The following is a 16,334-nucleotide window of genomic DNA, read 5'->3' as shown; positions in this document are numbered from 1 at the left end:
TACAAAATTGCCAACCAACTGCTCCACTGGAGTCTAACCCTGTTTGCAGACAGGAATTACAGTCTGCATATAAATATCTAAATATATTGCCAAGAAAAGAACATTTTTCTTTATATGTAGGTATTCAGTGCTATCATTGAAAGGCAATTCAATTACTGCTCAGGCAAAGATACCAGAAGATATCGACTTTCATTTCTGAACAGATGAGAGTGTGTATGTATATGAGATCTACTCGTTTTCAGACAAAAAATACTTTTGTTTTTGGACTGATTGTAGAGAGATACGTGAGATGTTCATGTTTCTTGCTGTCAACAAGCAAGTGAAGTGGAGGAAGGCACATGTTAAATTTGATCTCTTTTGCTTTTTTGGCAGTTGGAAGATCTTATCTGCAGCATGTTCATGTTAGTTTTAGTATGAACCAGAGCTAAAATTTGAAGCGGAAATCCTGAGGTAACCCCATCAGCTATGAATCTTTATACTTTACCATATTTAATGTATGATAACTGAGGCTCTGTGGTGTTGAAATGTGGTTGAGGAGCAAGCGTTGGGTGTGAGGGATTGTTGATGGACAAATAGAAAATGAGCCCTGCCAGTTAAAGTTGTTTGTAAAAACAATTATAAACGATCTATTCAATTTTTTAATAATTATGTTCTAATGATATTTTCACATAATATTTATTTACAACCTTAACTATATCTTAAATTGAATCTGGGAATTTCCTGAGTTTTCAGAAAGTATTTAAAAATCATTTGGTGGTTTTAAGAAAACATTTGTGAACAGCCATTTTATTGACAGACTATTTACAATAATTATAGATGTTATGTCAAGATAATACATGTAATTCAATGAAATTAAACACCACAAAAGTCAAAATCAACTATTATGGACTTGCAATCTCCTTGAAATTGAGCATTTTAACTTGCTGAGACTTCAATGCAACTTGGCTTTAGACAAGCTTTATAAAAAAAACCCAGCAATACCCAATAGCCTGTAATCAAAAGTAAACTTTGACCTTTTCAGAAGTAATCGCACATACTAGATCTGGGAAAGAACAATAAAAAAACAAAACCAGATTTCAAGCTGTTTCTGAGAGAGAGCTCAATAAAGGACTTTAAAAAAAAAAAAGAAGAATGAGTTCCTGTACATCTCATTTTCAAAATCCCATATTTTGGGAGATAAATTTGCCTGACTCAATCCAAGTTCTGCCAAAATATTCTTCAGATAGACCACCCATTCAAAACTTCTTAGCAGGAAGGAATTTTGGAAGCAATTTAGAAGGTACCCAAAACTGTAAATTTACAATGAAAAATCAGTTACAGACTTAATTATGATTCCTATTAGGAGCTTCTTTTCTGACACTCACTCACAAGCACAAAATGTGCCCTGAGGTGGGATCTTCAAAAACACTTAGCATTGGCCTAATTCTGCTCTTATTGCATTCAATGGTAAAACTCCCATTGCTTTCAACAGGAGCAGATATAGACCAACGCTGAGCAATTATGAAATTCCCACCTTAACATTTTGCCTGTGATGTATTTTAGGCTCAAAATTTAGTTTTGATGAAAAGGATTTTACAAAAACAAATAGAAGTGTCTTCATTTTATTAAAAATAATATAGGGTGAAGAGTTTTAGCTGGATTTAAATAAGACAAATACTCCAGCATTGTTTGTACAAGAATCTTAAAGTGAAAAGTAACTTAAAGTGAGACTACTTTTTTTCACTATGCAAGTCAAGTGAATTACAAAAAGCAAACCGTATATATAAGATGAAAAATAGTATTGTTTGTGTTTTAAAAAAAAATCTTTTCCCTCTGTTAGGAGCATCTTGCATTACTAAAATGGAAATTTGTCATTTTAAAATCCCATGTTTAACCCAATTCAGAACTCATGAGACAGACTTCTTAGAAATAGCAAACCTGGCAGTGTCCCTTGAAGTAAAATAATAAAAAGGCTGCTGCATCAACATACTTGACCCATTTACAATTAAAAAAATCTTGGAAGCAATGATTAGTCGTTTTGCCTAGAAAATTTAAAACAGCAGAGGAAAGCACATTGGTCCAGCTTATTGAATGTGTTAACTTAGGGTCTGTCTACACTACGGAATAAGGTCGAATTTATAGAAGTCGGTTTTTTAGAAATCGGTTTTATATATTCGAGTGTGTGTGTCCCCACAGAAAATGCTCTAAGTGCATTAAGTGCATTAACTCGGCGGAGTGCTTCCACAGTACCAAGGCTAGAGTCGACTTCCGGAGCATTGCACTGTGGATAGCTATCCCACAGTTCCCGCAGTCTCCGCTGCCCATTGGAATTCTGGGTTGAGATCCCAATGCCTGATGGGGCTAAAACATTGTCGCAGGTGGTTCTGGGTACATATCGTCAGGCCCCCCTTCCCTCCCTCCCTCCATGAAAGCAAGGGCAGACAATCGTTTTGCGCCTTTTTTCCTGAGTTACCTGTGCAGACACCATACCACGGCAAGCATGGAGCCCGCTCAGGTAACCGTCACCCTATGTCTCCTGGGTGCTGGCAGACGCGGTACGACATTGCTACACAGTAGCAGCAATCCATTGCCTTCTGGCAGCAGACGGTGCAGTACGACTGGTAGCCGTCCTCGTCGTGTCTGAGGTGCTCCTGGCCACGTCAGCTGGGAGTGCCTGGGCAGACATGGGCGCAGGGACTAAATTTGGAGTGACTTGACCAGGTCATTCTCTTTAGTCCTGCAGTCAGTCCTATTGAACCATCTTATGGTGAGCAGGCAGGCGATATGGATTGCTAGCAGTCGTACTGTACCATCTTCTGCCGGGCAGGCAAGAGATGAGGATGGCTAGCAGTTGTACTGTACCATCTTCTGCCGAGCAGCCATGAGATGCGGATGGCATGCAGTGCTTCTGCACCGTCTGCTGCCAGCCAAAGATGTAAAAGATAGATGGAGTGGGTCAAAACAAGAAATAGACCAGATTTGTTTTGTACTCATTTGCCTCCTCCCCCGTCTAGGGGACTCATTCCTCTAGGTCACACTGCAGTCACTCACAGAGAAGGTGCAGCGAGGTAAATCTAGCCATGTATCAATCAGAGGCCAGGCTAACCTCCTTATTCCAATAAGAACAACAACATAGGTGCACCATTTCTTATTGGAACCCTCCGTGAAGTCCTGCCTGAAATACTCCTTGATGTAAAGCCACCCCCTTTGTTGATTTTAGCTCCCTGAAGCCAACCCTGTAAGCCGTGTTATCAATCGCCCCTCCCTCCATCAGAGCAACGGCAGACAATCGTTCCACGCCTTTTTTCTGTGCGGACGCCATACCAAGGCAAGCATGGAGGCCACTCAGCTCACTTTGGCAATTAGGAGCACATTAAACACCACACGCATTATCCAGCAGTATATGCAGCACCAGAACCTGGCAAAGCGATACCGGGCGAGGAGGCGACGTCAGCGTGGTCACGTGAGTGATCAGGACATGGACACAGATTTCTCTGAAAGCATGGGCCCTGCCAATGCATGCATCATGGTGCTAATGGGGCAGGTTCATGCTGTGGAACACCGATTCTGGGCTTGGGAAACAAGCACAGACTGGTGGGACCGCATAGTGTTGCAGGTCTGGGACGATTCCCAGTGGCTGCGAAACTTTCGCATGCGTAAGGGCACTTTCATGGAACTTTGTGACTTGCTTTCCCCTGCCCTGAGGCACATGAATACCAAGATGAGAGCAGCCCTCACAGTTGAGAAGCGAGTGGCGATAGCCCTGTGGAAGCTTGCAATGCCAGACAGCTACCGGTCAGTTGGGAATCAATTTGGAGTGGGCAAATTGGAAAAAGCTAATGTACTCAATGCTTTTTTTGCCTCTGTCTTCACAAACAAGGTCAGCTCCCAGACTGCTGCGCTGGGCATCACAACATGGGGAATAGATGGCCAGCCCTCTGTGGAGAAAGAGGTGGTTAGGGACTATTTAGAAAAGCTAGACGTGCACAAGTCCATGGGGCCGGACGAGTTGCACCCGAGAGTGCTAAAGGAATTGGCGGCTGTGATTGCAGAGCCATTGGCCATTATCTTTGAAAACTCGTGGCGAACCGGGGAAGTCCCGGATGACTGGAAAAAGGCTAATGTAGTGCCAATCTTTAAAAAAGGGAAGAAGGAGGATCCTGGGAACTACAGGCCAGTCAGCCTCACCTCAGTCCCCAGAAAAATCATGGAGCAGGTCCTCAAAGAATCAATTCTGAAGCACTTACATGAGAGGAAAGTGATCAGGAACAGCCAGCATGGATTCACCAAGGGAAGGTCATGCCTGACTAATCTAATCGCCTTCTATGATGAGATTACTGGTTCAGTGGATGAAGGGAAAGCAGTGGATGTATTGTTTCTTGACTTTAGCAAAGCTTTTGACACGGTCTCCCACAGTATTCTTGTCAGCAAGTTAAGGAAGTATGGGCTGGATGAATGCACTACAAGGTGGGTAGAAAGTTGGCTAGATTGTCGGGCTCAACGGGTAGTGATCAATGGCTCCATGTCTACTTGGCAGCCGATGTCAAGTGGAGTGCCCCAGGGGTTGGTCCTGGGGCCGGTTTTGTTCAATATCTTCATTAATGATCTGGAGGATGGTATGGATTGCATCCTCAGCAAGTTTGCAGATGACACTAAACTGGGAGAGGTAGATACGCTGGAGGGTAGGAATAGGATACAGAGGGCCCTAGACAAATTAGAGGATTGGGCCAAAAGAAATCTGATGAGGTTCAACAAGGACAACTGCAGAGTCCTGTACTTAGGATGGAAGAATCTCATGCACCGCTACAGACTAGGGACCGAATGGCTAGGCAGCAGTTCTGCAGATAAGGACCTAGGGGTTACAGTGGACGAGAAGCTGGATATGAGTCAACAGTGTGCCCTTGTTGCCAAGAAGGCCAATGTCATTTTGGGATGTATAAGTAGGGGCATCGCCAGCAGATCGAGGGACGTGATCGTTCCCCTCTATTTGACATTGGTGAGGCCTCATCTGGAGTATTGTGTCCAGTTTTGGGCCCCACACTACAAGAATGATGTGGATAAATTGGAAAGAGTCCAGCGAAGGGCAACAAAAATGATTAGGGGTCTGGAACACACGACTTATGAGGAGAGGCTGAGGGAACTGGGATTGTTTAGTCTGCAGAAGAGAAGAATGAGGGGGGATTTGATAGCTGCTTTCAACTACCTGAAAGGGGGTTCCAGAGAGGATGGTTCTAGACTATTCTCAGTGGTAGAAGAGGACAGGACAAGGAGTAATGGTCTCAAGTTGCAGTGGGGGAGGTTTAGGTTGAATATTAGGAAAAACTTTTTCACTAGGAGGGTGGTGAAACACTGGAATGCGTTACCTAGGGAGGTGGTAGAATCTCCTTCCTTAGCAGTTTTTAAGGTCAGGCTTGACAAAGCCCTGGCTGGGATGATTTAATTGGGTATGGGTCCTGCTTTTGAGCAGGGGGTTGGACTAGATGACCTCCTGAGGTCCCTTCCAACCCTGATATTCTATGATTCTATGAAATCTACTGTTGGGGCTGCTGTGATGCAAGTAGCCCACGCAATCAAAGATCTGCTGATATCAAGGGTAGTGACCCTGGGAAATGTGCAGGTCATAGTGGATGGCTTTGCTGCAATGCGATTCCCTGTGATGGGGCCATAGACCGAACCCATATCCCTATCTTGGCACTGGAGCACCAAGCCGCCGAGTACATAAACCGCAAGGGGTACTTTTCAATAGTGCTGCAAGCTCTGGTGGATCACAAGGGACGTTTCACCAACATCAACGTGGGATGGCTGGGAAAGGTACATGACGCTCGCATCTTCAGGAACTCTGGTCTGTTTCAAAAGCTGCAGGAAGGGACTTTATTCCCAGACCAGAAAATAACTGTTGGGGATGTTGAAATGCCTATATGTATCCTTGGGGACCCAGCCTACCCCTTAATGCCATGGCTCATGAAGCCGTACACAGGCACCCTGGACAGTAGTCAGGAGCTGTTCAACTACAGGCTGAGCAAGTGCAGAATGATGGTAGAATGTGCATTTGGACGTTTAAAGGCGCGCTGGCGCAGTTTACTGACTCACTTAGACCTCAGCGAAACCAATATTCCCACTATTATTACTGCTTGCTGTGTGCTCCACAATATCTGTGAGAGTAAGGGGGAGACGTTTATGGCGGGGTGGGAGGTTGAGGCAAATCGCCTGGCTGCTGGTTACGCGCAGCCAGACACCAGGGCGGTTAGAAGAGCACAGGAGGGCGCGGTACGCATCAGAGAAGCTTTGAAAACCAGTTTCATGACTGGCCAGGCTACGGTGTGAAAGTTCTGTTTGTTTCTCCTTGATGAAACCCCCCGCCCCTTGGTTCACTCTACTTCCCTGTAAGCTAACCACCCTCGCCTCCTCCCTTCAATCACCGCTTGCAGAGGCAATAAAGTCATTGTTGCTTCACATTCATGCATTCTTCATTAATTCATCACACAAATAGGGGGATGACTACCAAGGTAGCCCAGGAGGGGTGGTGGAGGAGGGAAGGAAAATGCCACACAGCACTTTAAAAGTTTACAACTTTAAAATTTATTGAATGCCAGCCTTCTTTTTTTTGGGCAATCCTCTGTGGCGGAGTGGCTGGTTGGCCGGTGGCCCCCCCACCGCGTTCTTGGGCGTCTGGGTGTGGAGGCTATGGAACTTGGGGAGGAGGGCGGTTGGTTACACAGGGGCTGTAGTGGCAGTCTGTGCTCCAGCTGCCTTTGCTGCAGATCAACCATACACTGGAGCATACTGGTTTGGTCCTCCAGCAGCCTCAGCATTGAATCCTGCCTCCTCTCATCACGCTGCCGCCACATTTGAGCTTCAGCCCTGTCTTCAGCCCGCCACTTACTCTCTTCAGCCCGCCACTTTCTCTCTTCAGCCCGCCACTTTCTCTCTTCAGCCCGCCACCTCTCCTCCCGGTCATTTTGTGCTTTCCTGCACTCTGACATTATTTGCCTCCACGCATTCGTTTGTGCTCTGTCAGTGTGAGAGGACAGCATGAGCTCGGAGAACATTTAATCTCGAGTGCGTTTTTTTTTCTTTCTAAGCTTCACTAGCCCCTGGGAAGGAGAAGATCCTGTGATCATTGAAACACATGCAGCTGGTGGAGAAAAAAAAGGGACAGCGGTATTAAAAAGACACATTTTATAAAACAGTGGCTACACTCTTTCAGGGTAAACCTTGCTGTTAACATTACATACATAGCACATGTGCTTTCGTTACAAGGTCGCATTTTGCCTCCCTCCACGGCGTGGCTACCCCCTCAACCCTCCCCCCTCCCTGTGGCTAACAGCGGGGAACATTTCTGTTTAGCCACAGCAAACAGCCCAGCAGGAATGGGCTCCTCTGAGTGTCCCCTGAAGAAAAGCACTCTATTTCAACCAGGTGACCATGAATTATATCTCACTCTCCTCAGGATAACACAGAGAGATAAAGAACGGATGTTGTTTGAACGCCAGCAAACATACACTGCAATGCTTTGTTGTACAATGATTCCCGAGTACGTGTTACTGGCCTGGAGTGGTAAAGTGTCCTACCATGAAGGACGCAATAAGAAACCTTTTGCAAAGGCTTTGGGAGTACATCCAGGAGAGCCGCGAATGCCAGGGCAAAGGAATCCTTTCACATGCTTGCTTTTAAACCATGTATAGTATTTTAAAAGGTACACTCACCAGAGGTCCCTTATCCGCCTGCTGGGTCCAGGAGGCAGCTTTGGGTGGGTTCGGGGGGTACTGGCTCTAGGTCCAGGGTGAGAAACAGTTCCTGGTTGTCGGGAAAACCCGTTTCTCCGCTTGCTTGCTGTGAGCTATCTACAACCTCATCATCATCATCTTCTTCATCCCCAAAACCTGCTTCCGTGTTGCCTCCATCTCCATTGAAGGAGTCAAACAACACGGCTGGGGTGGTGGTGGCTGAACCCTCTAAAATGGCATGCAGCTCATCATAGAAGCGGCATCTTTGGGGCTCTGACCCGAAGCGGCCATTCGCCTCTCTGGTTTTCTGGTAGGCTTGCCTCAGCTCCTTCAGTTTCACGCGGCACTGCTTCGGGTCCCTGTTATGGCCTCTGTCCTTCATGCCCTGGGAGATTTTGACAAAGGTTTTGGCATTTCGAAAACTGGAACGGAGTTCTGATAGCACGGATTCCTCTCCCCAAACAGCGATCAGATCCCGTACCTCCCGTTCGGTCCATGCTGGAGCTCTTTTGCGATTCTGGGACTCCATCATGGTCACCTGTGCTGATGAGCTCTGCATGGTCACCTGCAGCTTGCCACGCTGGCCAAACAGGAAATGAGATTCAAAAGTTCGCGGTTCTTTTCCTGTCTACCTGGCCAGTGCATCTGAGTTGAGAGTCCAGAGCGGTCACAATGGAGCACTCTGGGATAGCTCCCGGAGGCCAATACCGTCGAATTGTGTCCACAGTACCCCAAATTCGACCCGGCAAGGCCGATTTAAGCGCTAATCCACTTGTCAGGGGTGGAGTAAGGAAATCGATTTTAAGAGCCCTTTAAGTTGAAATAAAGGGCTTCCTCGTGTGGATGGGTGCAGGTTTACATCGATTTAATGCTGCTAAATTCGACCTAAAGTCCTAGTGTAGACCAGGGCTTAGAAACAAAAAAATCACACATTCCTTTTCTTTTTGATACAGCTTTTTGCCGATGGCAAACCAAATGAAAGCCACTGTGTTTTGAGTATGTCAGACAGTATTTCAGAGGTTAGTCCACTCAACAAAGATCCTCCACAGTACTAAGCACTCTGGCTCCCATCTAGTGAAATGCTCAAGCATGTGCTTTAAGCACATGAACAGTCAATGGCACTATTTACATGCTTAAGTGCTTTGCTAGATGGGGTCCAGAGCTCTCTGTATCTTGCAAAATCGATTCCCAGATGTGGCCTGTTGGGAAGAAGAGTTAATATGATAGCTTGAGTGCTATTCATCAACAAAGATCAGTGGAGGCGACAACAAAGCTGCATTAGCTATTGCTGAGACTCAGACATCACCGAGAACACAGTTATTACTAACAGGATACAGATGATTTTTCTTTACTTGAATATGAGAAGTACATATATTCTAGTTGTACTCCACACTTCTTTTTTCCACCTATTCATTTCTCGTACAGCTTTCTGCTGCCACCTCACTCATCTCCCATGCCTTCATCTGACAGTCACTAAAATTAAAACTAACAGCATACAGAACCATAGCTGCTGGAACAATTTGTATAGAGGGGGTGCTGTGAGCCACTGAACCAAACTGTAAACCCTATGTATGATGGAAACCACTTCAAGCTGGGGGGGCGGCAGCACCCCTAGTTCCAGCACCTGTGTACAGAACATATATTCTCAGCATTCCTTCAGTTTCCTAATTTGGAACTGCATTTTCTTTTAAGATGTAGAGAAAAATAATGACTGAAGTTGTACTATATCATTCTGCTTACAATTACTGTAGAGTAGAAGCAGAAAACTGAAAACACTTCTCCAAGAATTAATTCAGACTTAAATTTAAGTCTTCCTCATGCTTCAAAAGCAGCAGGAATTGCAGTCACCCCTTTATCAGATATTTCACTAATTATGCATCTAATGCACTCTGTCTATATTTACTCTAGGGTACACTTAAGCTTACAGGAATGAAATTAATACTACTTGAGGAAAAACAGTAATGTAACCTGTTAGAACTGGGATGACAAGATGTCTCCCTCTTATTGGAATTCGATCAGGACAAAAATTAGCAGCAATCTTCAGGTTGTATGAGGGCCTGAGTCTGAGAGTGAGCTCGGGGTCACTTCCTGTAGCTATAAAAGAGCTGGGATATGCAACAAACGTGATGCATTCACGCTCAGAGGGGAAGCTGCTCTGCCAGAACAATCCTACTTGCCAGCCTATTTTTGTTGCAGCTAGGGAAGGTTAGGTTGGATTTGCGTAGTTCCCATAATCCCAGCAAGGAGTCAGAAACCACACTAGCAGCAGTTTCACATAGGGAGCACATAAGACAAAGCAGATGTAAGTCGTGGCCACATAAAAGAGAGCTGGGGAAACCAGGAGAGTCTAAAAGTTAAGTCCATGCTGGAAGAAGAAGTGCATTCACATGATTTGGGAGCTGCACAGAAAGTGCTAATAATTAGCGTCCGTAATCTGCCTCCTATTATAAAACTCAGGAAAACCTCACATTAAGACCCAAACTCATGCAAAGAGATGTGAGTAACTTTTTCCTGAAGGTTATTATTTCAGCTTCTTCTCCAAGTACTTTTATTGGTCACAAACAGCTATTTTTATAACGTAACAGGTAATTCATTCATAATACAGCTTGCAATGCATATTAATCAGGGTTCTTGCCAAATTAAATTTATTTTTTCAAAGTTAAAAAGGCAATTAAACTTCACGGCATTTCTCCCCCTCTTCACTGACCTATTTTGGAACTAAATAATGTATTTAGGCTTGAAGTGAAGGCATTTCAGCATGAGGAATGGAAAACTGCCATGAGCCAAAATTTATTCACAGGGAAACCATGGGGCATTAAGGTTGTCATACAGGCGCAAGAATATTTTCAAACACAAACATGATGTTTAAGTTTTCATCACCACCTCCCCAACTTAAAATCACACACCATCCTTCAGTCTGCAATCACAAGCAAGAATGAAGATCCTAGTCTATTTCTGGGGTTATTGTAACTGCTATCCATTACAATCGTGTGGAAACAGTGAAGAAAGGGCTAGCACCTTAACGTTAGGGGTCTTAATTTTCTTCACAACTCTATGCAACTGAAAATAAAGGTTTTATAATGGGAAGTATTAGGCTAGACTACCTAAGAGTTGAGTGCTCTCCCCCCTTTTACTCCCCCACGGTCCATCTACACTGCAGCTCGGAGGTAAAATTCTCAGCTTGGATAGACATACATACACTAGCTCTGATCTAGCCAATGTGCTAAAAATAGCAGTGTGACACAGCAGAAAGGGCAGCCGCTTGGGCTAGCCATCCAAGTACATACCTAGACTTCTCAGATGGGATTGCAGCCAGTTGGCTACCCACAGCCATCACCAGCGCTGCCACAGCCACACTGCTTATTTTAGCTCGGAGCTAGCATGTGTATAGCTGCTGTGTAGACGTACCTACAGCTACATAGATACTTTAATGTTAATGGTGAGGTTGGAAGGACATTTCAATTTAACATTTCATTTGTCTGAAAATGTGCCTCCTATAGAAACAAGTAACACTTAAAATTACAGCATCTGAAACACCAGAAGAAAAACTAGTTTTTTCAGGTTTTTTCTCCAACTTTGTACATCTGACAGAACTTCATATAAAATCACTTTTAGTGTTTTCCCTTTATAATCAGTTGCCCTGTTTGTGCATGTTTTTTACACAGCAACATGAGAGAAAAACAATTTTTTAATACAGGAAAATTACTTAAAACCACAAGGATTGGGGAGGTGACCTCTCAACAAGTATAGTACCTGAAATGATTTTAAACTTTTTTTTTAATTGACTAGATTTCAAGTTGAAAATCTTGCTTTAATTGAAAAAGGATCCCAAGATAATAGCATTAATACAGCAAAGAAAGACCTAACTGTTGGAAGTTTTAAGCAAATCAAACCTTTAAACTGTGTACGAAACAGTGAACTACATACTACCATAAGTTAGACAAAGAACATGCAATGTATGTGAAAACCTAAGATGCCTACTAAAATTTCAACAATGGTGTGTTGTGACCCACTGCTTATGTTGTTCATAGTAGTCTGTTGTTTTATGCTCCCCTTGATTATTTATTGTAGTCACTTGGTGTCCCATTTTATAGACAGACAATAAGCTCTTCAGAGAAGAGACAGTCTTGCTATATGTTTATACAGTGTCTAGCTCAACGGAGCCATGATCACTGACTGGGGTCCCAAGATGCTACTGTAATACAAATAAATACTCCCCCAGGATTAAGTACAGGTACAGACATTAAGGCTAGCCTTACTTAGAGATTTCCAAAGTTATTTTCCTGCACTGAATCATTAACCAAGCCATAGTATTAAAAAAACTTTGGAGCAAGGGAGTGGTTTCTTGTCTCATTGTGGATGTTCTAAATTATATTAATATCTTATAAACACAAGACTGCCGCTATTCTCAGCATACTACAAACCCCGTAATCATGGCAGAAAACAAGAAAGTTGTCTTCTCATATGAGGTATCTATTGCATTTCTAATACTATTTTGGAGTAGTTAGTTTATTGAAGTCAATTATCTGGCTTTCCTGAGTTTAGTTATTTGAAGCTGCAGAGGAGAAAGGTAAATATATATATATAAAGAAATGTTACCTTCCCTTAGACGTTCTACTACAAAAGTGAAACCAGTAGTTCGTGGATGCAAGACATATTTGTATTTCCGGAGTCCATTCTTTTCAGCAAATTCATTACTGCGGGCTTTGGTATTGGCTAAAGATTTAAAAAAAAGAACATTAACAACATGAATATTAGAAGGAGTTATAAAGTTTCATAATATTATAACAGCCCCCAATACAACAGCAGCACACAGAGTACATCACTGTAGCACTGTTCTGAAGGCAGCAGACTATAACAGTGCTTTTGGTTAGATTCATAATACCATGAGATATAGCAACTTGTGAGGGTTTTTTCCTTATATGATTATTTAAAAAATTTTTTTACTCTTTGGTGTACTCTTAATTAACCTGTCTTTCACATTTACCAAAGCTAGATAATGAAAGACATAATAAAACGATTATTGCAATGTACAAGTTACATAAGTGCCGGAAACTGGAATGACATTTTAACTCAAAAGGTACAGTTTCTAATAGTGTAAGCTTTGATATTATGAATTGAGAACCTTTAAATCAACGTTTTGTGTCAAACAGAATTGTTATAAGTACCTTATTCCCAGCTGGGAAAAAAAAAAAAGCTTTGTTTTCTAAATGTAGACAAGCAGCAATTAGTCAACTGCACTAGATCAACACTTGACAGTCAGCTTACTCATTTTTAACTTGACAGGCTTTAGTCACTAGTCTAGTCATAAATTTGAGTTGCACTTATATACAGTACATTAGATTTTCAACCAATTCCCCTCTGCAGCAATACGGGCTTGCTATTGTAAGCACAGTATTCACAAGCCACCTGAAAGCAGTTCTGGTGAAAACCTGGTGAAGTAAAGATTTTCACTGTCTGGCAGCAAGAATCCTGTATGCAAGGTAACTGCACAACTCTTCAGAAATAATTACTACACATCCCACTCAGCAAACCAAAACAGATACAAAAAAGAAAAACTGACGAGTGGACATGAAGCCACTTGTTTTATAGCATGTGTGGGAGAATTCTTCAAACTGTCTGCTCAAATTAAAGTAGCCTTGCTTGCTGCATTCCATTGGTGTCACTGCATCTTCAGGGTCCCTAAGACAAAAGACACCTAGGATCTCCCCATGCCAACATGAGGAAAAACAATTTAATTGAATGTATTTATTATACAACACTTTTGGTGTTCAAAAGGGGACAGTCCAGCAACAGAGGTGTGGAACAAGATCTGTGTCTGATCAATACAAAACCCAATGCACGTAGAATTTATTAGAATCAACCACGGCTAACAGAGAATAAAGATGAGAATGCTAATGGAAAGCCCATTGTTGCTTAATAAGCTAGCAAAATTGATCAAGTACAGATAATATCTTTTCCTTTTAATTTCGTCAAGCTTTGTCACCTAACTCATTTGTCAAACAAAAACCAAAGGCATGAGTGTAGAGATTAGTCCCAATCATTGTGTTAGTAAGGCACTCTGCTCATTTGTGCCAAGTCTGCCTCTTTTTATTCTAAACCACATGCTCTCTCTATTGCTCACTGGTAGATATGTTACTTTATACAGAGAACCTCCTGTTGGTTAATGAACATACTTTGCAATAGCAATGTGCTAAATAATTTTTCAACTTAACAAGCAAAAATGCATTACATACGATACAGAATACAATCTTTCATGGATGTTGCCCTTAAAAAATTAACAGTGGAGCAGAGGCTTACTGACCACCTAATTTGGAGACAATAATAGCTACTACTCAGCGACCACTATGGCATACTATGGAGTACTTCCAGGGAACAAGTAATTAATGCAACCAAAAGAGTCGAAACATATTTTCTTCCAATTTGCCAACGCATAAAGCTACATTAAAAAAAACATTATAGTTAAAAGAAAAGCTTCCAAACCTAAGAAATCTGAGAAACATTAAAATAGCTGAAAAAATCTTTCACCGAGAACCCTCATCCACAATGGCTAACTGGTCCATGCTTAAAGAGTTTTAAAACAGTTCTGCTAACTTCATTAATACCCTACTTTTGAAAGAGGTCTAGAGAAACAATTTTAATCTAGGCAGCGTCTCTGCACCAAATGGGAGGGGAATCATGAATGGGTGTTTGGGAAGTTGCAGCCTTCCTATCCTTCCCATATTGCTAAATAAAAGGGGGAACTTCAGACTGATGTGACGAGATGCCCAAGAGTGGTCCTGGCTTAGTGCAGTCAGAGTGCATATGACAACAGAGAGCTGCAAGCAGACACAGAACTGGTTGCTGAGGGTTCTAGCTGGTGTTTGACTATTTGTGTTCCTGACATTTTGAAAACTGGAAAACTAGAAAAAGATCAGTCAATGAAAAGGATGATGAGCAGACAATATCTATATATAACATTCCAAAAGAGCTATGTTAAAAGAACTTTATTAAGGTTGCAAGTCAAGCACTCAAAAGTTAGGAAATGCCAGAATTACGGTTGCATGTGCAAACTTAATTTACCCCCTGGTGCAAATGCCTTATGATACAGTCTTTAATTACATGGTCACATACTGCTTTTCCCACTGGAAAATTTGCTCTGAGAATGAGTAATGTCTGTGTATTAAAGGAGACAGCTGTCTCTAGGACCCCTGCTTTATTTGTTGCAGAAGTTGGGAAGTGTGTAACAAATGAGGCACGGAAATGCAGGGAGAGAAAGGGTGGTCTCACGGTTAAGACAGCTGAATGCTGTCCTGGGGAACTGGATTCTATCTCTGCCACAGAGTCCCTATGTAACATCTGGCAAGTCACAAACCAAACTTTTCACTGGTAGTCATTAATTGTATGTTCTTCCTTTTCTGGATCCCCAACTTAAGACAGGGGCTGAGCACTCAGCTACAACTGAAATCAACGGGAGTTGTGCTTTGAACATATTAAGTATCACATACTGCTATGTAGCCTGAAAAGCAGGCCCCATGCATCTCAGATTAGGCACTCAGTATTAGTGGTCACTTTTGACCGTAGTCTCCTTATGTCTCAATTCCCTATCTGTAAAATGGGGATAAATAGTATCTCACCTCACAGTTGTGAAAAAGTTGTGGGGTTGTGAAAATAAATTCATTACTGTTCATGAAGCACTCATATTTTAGTGAGACGTCACAGAAAAGCCCATAAGGAACTTAATTCTATCTTCAGAGCAGGGTTTGAATAGTGTGCAGTAAATAAGACCTGGGGCCTCCATCACTTGTTACATTTTCAACCAACCACCTCTGTACTTTCTCCCTGGAAGTCCCTCTCACTTGGGAAGAGCTCTCTGTGAACATCCACAATGCTACCTCATTATCCTCCTTCAAAACTCTCCTTTGCTATAAAAGCCTACAAAAAATTTAATTAACCATTGGTGCATGGATACCATTGCCTTTCAGACTAACCAGTATGAGAAAGTTACTCACCTTGCCGTTACTGAGGTTCTTCGAGATGTGTCCCCCTGTGGGTGCTCCACTCCAGGTGACGGTGTGTCCTGGCGCCGTTGATCAGAGATCTTTGGTAGAGGTACCTGGTTGGGACGCACATACTCAGCTGTTGTCTCTCGGTCTCGTTAGAATCTGCCTGAGCGCACGCATCCCGCGCCCCCCTCAGTTCCTTCTCTACCGTGGAGAAATCAGTATAGAACTTCAAAGTAGAGGGGAGGAAGGCGGGGAGCAGAGCACCCACAGGGGGACACATCTCGAAGAACCTCAGTTACTGCAAGGTGAGTAACTTTCTCTTCTTCTTCGAGTGCTGTCCCTGTTAAGCAGTACCCACGAAGTACCCTGTGGGTACTGCTCTACTCCAGGTGAATGTGAAGCAGTACCCACTAAGGCTGGTGGGACTTTGGAGTTGCGGCAGTGAGTACTGTAGACAGTACTGTATGGCCTACTATTGTGACTGCCGTGGTATCCTGTGTGATAGCATAGTGTTTACTAAATGTGTGTTCAGATGACCAAGTGGCCGCCTTATAAATATCAGGAATGGGTACATTATGGAGGAAAGCAATGGATGCTGACATGGCTCGAGTAGAATGAGTTCTGATGCCTTCGGGTGGTTGAG

General features: G+C 43.0%; 1 protein-coding gene across 3 annotated transcripts in view; it reads right to left on the bottom strand.

The window, feature by feature from the left end:
• Positions 1 to 16,334, bottom strand: part of LCLAT1 (lysocardiolipin acyltransferase 1) — a 205,422-nt gene that overhangs the window by 62,855 nt on the left and 126,233 nt on the right. For all 3 annotated transcript variants that reach the window (XM_048843402.2, XM_048843401.2, XM_048843403.2), the window contains one exon: positions 12,306 to 12,422. In XM_048843402.2, coding sequence (XP_048699359.1) covers positions 12,306 to 12,422 — 117 coding nt within the window. The remainder of the gene's footprint in view (positions 1 to 12,305; positions 12,423 to 16,334) is intronic.

The sequence above is a fragment of the Caretta caretta genome, chromosome 3, assembly GCF_965140235.1.
Source record: "Caretta caretta isolate rCarCar2 chromosome 3, rCarCar1.hap1, whole genome shotgun sequence".
Lineage (NCBI taxonomy): Eukaryota > Metazoa > Chordata > Testudines > Cheloniidae > Caretta > Caretta caretta.
The sequence above is the reverse complement of the archived record's forward strand: the minus strand, read 5'-3'. Positions and strand labels throughout refer to the sequence as shown.